The 6,652-nt window shown below is 46.7% G+C and overlaps 1 protein-coding gene across 1 annotated transcript in view; it reads right to left on the reverse strand.

Annotated features, from left to right (window-relative positions):
• Positions 1 to 217: 217 nt before the first annotated feature.
• The window catches only part of LOC132450166 (gelsolin-related protein of 125 kDa-like), a 13,007-nt gene continuing 6,572 nt past the window's right edge, over positions 218 to 6,652 (reverse strand). Inside the window, exon 2 of the mRNA XM_060042181.1 lies at positions 218 to 774. Within this exon, the coding sequence (XP_059898164.1) occupies positions 501 to 758 (258 nt within the window). The 5' untranslated portion in view covers positions 759 to 774 and the 3' untranslated portion in view covers positions 218 to 500. The remainder of the gene's footprint in view (positions 775 to 6,652) is intronic.

Below are 6,652 nucleotides of genomic sequence, written 5' to 3' on the forward strand. Positions count from 1 at the left end.
GGCCACCCTCCTCGTCTGGTTCGAAGTGGATCAAATGTAGTTAGGATGGTGGTCATCAACAGCCTCTGCATTCCTGGAAATGTGTCATCTGCTGCTGTTTGGACGTGCTGGCCAAAGGATGGATTGGCCAAGAGATAGAATGGGTGAAATAGGGTTACTTACTTGGGTTGGTTTTGAGCTGGAGGGCTCAGGCCAAGATGTCTCGCATCTCTAGGGGAAAATAATGCCCTGACTAAGAATGAAATGGAGGTAATGTGCTTATAGCTTACAGTATTAATGTACTACAATATTGTAAACATATGTATAGGCTGACGATTTTCTGATCAACTGAGCTTGCCACCCTGAATCAGCACCAACACATGGGTCATCTTCTTTAACTCCAACTCCTCCTCCAACACTTCCTCCACCTCCTCATTCTCAATCTCCACCACCACCTCCTCCATCTTCACCTCTTTCTCCTCCATCTCCATCTCCTTCTCCTCATTCACCACCTCTATTTCCTACTCTACCGCCTCCTCCTTCTTCACCTCCTCCTCCACTACCTCCTCCACCACCTCCCCCGTCTTCAGCCTCTCCATCTCCTCCTGCTCCACCTCAATCTCCACCTCCTCCTCCACCTCTTCCAACTCCTCCATCCTCAACTCTTCGTCGTCGTCGTCGTCGTCCTCCTCCTCCACCAACTCCATCTTCAGCTTCTCCACATCCTCCTCCTCCACCACCTCCGTCTCCACCTCCTTCTCCACCTCCACCTCCACCATGAACGGCAGCAGCTGGCTGCAGACAAACACATCACATTTTCATCTATTATGTATTTGTTTTCTCTCAAGGGAAATCTCTGATAAGCCCTAATCAGTCACCTTGATATTTATACCAAAATAAACGCAATCGTTTGGTGCTCATAGCAGCTTTGAAGTTCTGAAAGGGGACCATTGTTAAAATAAAAGCTGAGGAAATGGAACAATAAGAGTTATTTGCAGCTTGCCTAAATGTGGTGAACATTTGGGGCCATGGGAACTCTAGTCAAGGAATGTTATAAATGGGAATAATGCATGAAAATATGTGATATTGAGACATGTGGGTTAGGTGATATGATATGAATGGAAAGTGGAAATAAGTGTTTTGTTCTTCAATCAATGCTGGCTGTGGTTGTTTATTTTTCTTATGGTGGCCTAGCATTGAGTTCACACATTTTCACTTTATCTGAATCCAGGTTTCCTACCGTTCCGATGTACTTGCTGAGCGAAAACACTTGAAAGACGCACGCAACCCCACATACACAAACACTCAAGAGTACACATCTCTATATGGAGACTTATGCACACACACATGCACACACATAAAGACTGTACATAAACATGTAATCAGTCCTTAAGTGCGCATTAGTGCATATCGGTGGTAAACAACGGATGTTTGCTAAGCATCTGTTCTTTACCACTTACATACCTTAATGCACACACTGCAACACCTAATAGGAAGTATATCAACAATTAAGTTACCCGAAACCTTTTGCATTCAGGTTGCGTGAGCAAATATTGGACCTGGTCACTATAACATCACTTCTGTCACTTTCCTTCACCTCACAAATGCATATGTGTTCCTGAATTGTTTTATCCCTATTTGCATTTCAGTTGTAGTTTTCCGCTGCTTTTGTCTCTGGGTATTTAGTCGAAAATCAGAGCTGTTCAGTTGACGGGCCCTCTTTAAAACATTCCTGTGATATTAGTCAGGCTCATGATTTGCACGTAGATCTTTTCTTAGGTTTTCAAAAGAGAATTATGAGTCAATATTGTTTCAACTCGACGCTGTAACCTTCAACCTTCAAACATTCACTGCGTTCACATTCAGTTTGAATAAACTCTATAGAATATATAGTTGTGTGGAATTAAGCTAAAATACGATTATCAAGGTTAAAATACCATGCTGTCAAACTTAAGCACCGATATCCCAGTCTTCCAATAAACCAGGGCCGTAATTAAGTCAACATATTCAGACTGTAAAGTTGTACGACAATGAGGATCAGAATTTTGAGGCAGGAATCGATAATGTTGACTGTTCCTATGACGACGGCCACCAATTCAACGCTTCAGCACCAATGGCTTTAGCGCTCAGTGGACGCTTAAAACCATTCCCTGTCATAGCCGTAGAGTCAACAAATCGTCCCTAGCAACACTGCCAATGCCAGTTTACATTGCTCCGTCTTAATAGCAGGGACTCCAATTACCAGGCAACCACTCTATGTAATCGTGTGTGTGTGTGTGTGTGTGTGTGTGTGTGTGTGTGTGTGTGTGTGTGTGTGTGTGTGTGTGTGTGTGTGTGTGTGTGTGTGTGTGTGTGTGTGTGTGTGTGTGTGTGTGTGTGTGTGTGTGTGTACGTGGTGCTGGAGAGATCAACAGAGAGAGAGAGGGAAAGAGAGAGTGGCCTAGCATTGAGTTCACACATTTTCACTTTATCTGAATCCAGGTTTCCTACCGTTCCGATGTACTTGCTGAGCGAAAACACTTGAAAGACGCACGCAACCCCACATACACAAACACTCAAGAGTACACTGCCAATGCCAGTTTACATTGCTCCGTCTTAATAGCAGGGACTCCAATTACCAGGCAACCACTCTATGTAATCGTGTGTGTGTGTGTGTGTGTGTGTGTGTGTGTGTGTGTGTGTGTGTGTGTGTGTGTGTGTGTGTGTGTGTGTGTGTGTGTGTGTGTGTGTGTGTGTGTGTGTGTGTACGTGGTGCTGGAGAGATCAACAGAGAGAGAGAGGGAAAGAGAGAGGGAGCAACAGAGAGAGAGAGAGCGAGAGTGAGAGCGCGAGAGTGAGAGTGAGAGCGCGAGTGCGAGAGAGAGAGAGAGAGAGGATGGTTTATGCACCTTTGCCAGAGAAGTGACCGCCGGTATTGTTCAGAGGAAATTATATGAACAAAAGTCGAGACAAACTCGTGTCTGACTTTTGTTCATATAATCAGCTCTATAATCATCAGGCTGAGAGTCAATGGGACCCAGATTGTGCAGAAATAACACCAGGGGAATAGACACGGTGGGAAAGTCAGACTACTGGGAACAGTAGTTCTATACCCACTGTTTCTAAGAAGCAGCCTCTTGCAGTTCCCGGGTTATATTCGGCCTCCTTCAGTTCCTCGTTGCTTTTCTGCCCCGTCTCTGGTCAGGTTCTCTGTCTGGGAACAGCCCTATGGACCAATCAGGTTCTCTGTCTGGGAACAGCCCTATGGACCAATCAGGTTCTCTGTCTGGGAACAGCCCTATGGACCAATCAGGTTCTCTGTCTGGGAACAGCCCTATGGACCAATCAGGTTCTCTGTCTGGGAACAGCCCTATGGACCAATCAGGTTCTCTGTCTGGGAACAGCCCTATGGACCAATCAGGTTCTCTGTCTGGGAACAGCCCTATGGACCAATCAGGTTCTCTGTCTGGGAACAGCCCTATGGACCAATCAGGTTCTCTGTCTGGGAACAGCCCTATGGACCAATCAGGTTCTCTGTCTGGGAACAGCCCTATGGACCAATCAGGTTCTCTGTCTGGGAACAGCCCTATGGACCAATCAGGTTCTCTGTCTGGGAACAGCCCTATGGACCAATCAGGTTCTCTGTCTGGGAACAGCCCTATGGACCAATCAGGTTCTCTGTCTGGGAACAGCCCTATGGACCAATCAGGTTCTCTTTTAAGGATTATTTTGTGATATGCTCATTTTCTTTCCTTTTAAGCGGACGAGGAAGAAGGCCTGAGAGTTGACAAGGAAACGACAACGATTGATGATGGGGGGGGGGGGGGGGGGTTGGTGAATGGGACAAGTGGCATTGATTACAGACCTCGAGGAAACTCCTCATGTGGAGACATTAGCGAGTTAACGGGTGAATGGATTAGGATGCCATGAAGAGAAAGGGCGGGGAAATAATGAATGAAAGGAAATAAGCCAGCGTGACTCGTGCATTGGTGCCTATTTGTGTGTGTGTTATATAGTGTTTGTGTGTGCGTTTTTGCGTGCATGTCTGAATGTTTTATAGTGTGTGTGTGTGTGTTTGTGTGTTATATAGTGTGCACGTATATGTGTGTGTGTGTGGATCCGTGTGTCTTTAAGTGTGGTTGTGTGTGTGTGTGGGTGATTGTGCGTGCATGTTTGAGTTTTTTATAGCGTGCATGTGTGTGTGAGGTTTTTATAGTGTGTGTGCATCTTTGTGTGTGTGTTATATAGTGCATACGTGTTTGTGTGTGTATGTGTGTGTTTGTGCATGTATGTGTTACATAGTGTGTGCATAAGTGTTGTGTTTGTGTGTGATATATAATGTGTGTGAGTGTGTTTGCATGTACATTTGTGAGTGTTTCTGCATCTTTGTATGTGTCTGTGTGTGTTATATCGTGTTTACATATGTGCATGTACATGTTTGTGTTACCTAGTGTGTGCACAAGTGTTATTGTCTGTGTGTGTGCATGTGTTATATACTGTACGTATGTGTGTGTGTGGGTGCATGTGTGAGTGTTTTAAAGTGTGTGTATGCATCTATGCATGCGTTGTGTCTTATAGTATGTACAAATGTGTGTCTGCATGTATACGTGTGTATGTGTGTGTGTGTGTGTGTGTGTGTGTGTGTGTGTGTGCGTGTGTGTGTGCGTGTGTGTGTGTGTGTGTGTCTAAGTTAAAGAATGAGAGCAGAAAAGTCTCCAGACCCCGGCTCACCTAATCGCATGAGACCCACCTAACCAAGGCGGTGGGCTGTGTCCTTCCCACTCCCCTTCAAGCTTTACTGCCTGTCCGCGCACAATGTGCGAATGGCCCGCGTTCCCAGGGGGAACTCGCAGATATTCATTTACACCGATGCAAGCCAAAGCTGTAAATTATGCCCTACCGATGTGTCTCTGTGTCCCTCTCTGATATGTCCTCATGCTCTTTGAAAGTTTGAAGTTGTAATCTAAATATAAATACCTACAACGGATACACGTGGAATATGCATGCGTTGCACAAATGTCAGACACACACTTTCACTCACACATACACACACCACACACACTGTCACACATACACACACACACACGCACACAAACACAGAAACCCATATGCACACAAACACACACACACAGAAACCCACATGCACACACACACAAACACAAACACATGCACGCTAACACACACACACACACACACACACACACACACACACACACACACACACACACACACACACACACACAAACAGTCACAGACACACATACAAACAGACACCCACACACACACACACTCTGAGCGAGCATTCCATTGAGATCCGAGAGAGAACCGAAGAAGGGGTACACTTTTAATTGCTATATATATTGCCGTATACCTGCCAAAAGCAAATCCGTTTCCTGCAATCCAGTCCCTTGTTCACACTTTTGTTCTCACAGACACCTGGGCACAACTAGAGATGGCCCTTCTCCCTCCCCCCCCCCCCCCCCCCCCCCCCCCCCCCTCCCCCCTCCCCCTGTAGCCTCGTCCGCTCCTCATGTCATCTTTACCCTTGGGTTTTTTCTTCTCCCCCCCCCCCCCCCCCCCCCCCACCGGCAATAATAGGCTGCAGGTCGCAAGTCATGACTAGAGGAGCCTGGCTCCTGGATTGTGGTTCCAGGGATCAGGGTGTGGGGGGGGGGGGGGGGGGTGGCCTCTGTCGAGCGGCCTATTGGGAGCACATGCCATCGCCTCAAACCCCCCCAGAACCGAAGCGGGTTGCAGGAGATCTGATGACAGCAGCGCTCGGTTCACACACACAGACTCTAAACTGAGTCCGACGCGGCTGGTTCACTTCTAGGTCACTACTAGTTCATTTCTAGGTCACTACTAGTTCACTTCAAGGTCATTTCTAAGTCACTTCTAAGTCACTTCTAGTTCACATTAAGTGTTAAGTTAATAATAATTGATACATTTTTTATAGCGCTTTTCTAAATACTGACGCTTTACAAATAAGAAAGGAATACATACAGACAGTACAGGCAATCAAACAAAAGGGAAAAAATAAGTAGTTCACTTCTATTTTATCAATCACTTCTACGGTTCACTTCTAGGTCATTTCTAAGTCACTTCTAGTTAACTGCTAGGTCACTCCTCTTCCATTGGTCAATTCTAACCCATTGGCCACTCAAAGCGCTTTACAATATTGCCTGACATTCACCAATCATGCACACATTCAAACACAGACGGCGGTGTCAGCCTCGCAAGCCGACAGCCAGCACGTCGGGAGCAGTGAGGGTTAGGTGCCTTGCTCCAGGACACCTCGATACTCAGCTAGGAGGAGCCGGGGATCGAACCGGCAACCTTCAGGTTACCAGCCGACCCGCTCTACCTCCTGAGCTTCTGCCGCCCTCAATAATAGTTCACTCCTAGGTCACTTCTGGGGGGGTGGGGGATCGGTTGGTAGCAAAAAAGGAAGGACTAAGAAGATGGCCGTCGAGGGCATAGTTCAAGGATGAACATGGGGGCAATATGGAGGAGACCTGGTGTTTATTGCCAACGGTGCCGTGAAAATCTGCCTATAAGGATCTGAGAAAGAGACAAGCCCAGAGGGTGGGGTTGGGGGGAGGGGGATATCTAGATTAGCTTTCATCTCACCGTCGGGTCTCCATCCCACATATTTCCCGTTGTCCCTACACAATGTGTACACACTAGAGAAACT

Source organism: Gadus macrocephalus, chromosome 21 (assembly GCF_031168955.1).
Source record: "Gadus macrocephalus chromosome 21, ASM3116895v1".
Lineage (NCBI taxonomy): Eukaryota > Metazoa > Chordata > Actinopteri > Gadiformes > Gadidae > Gadus > Gadus macrocephalus.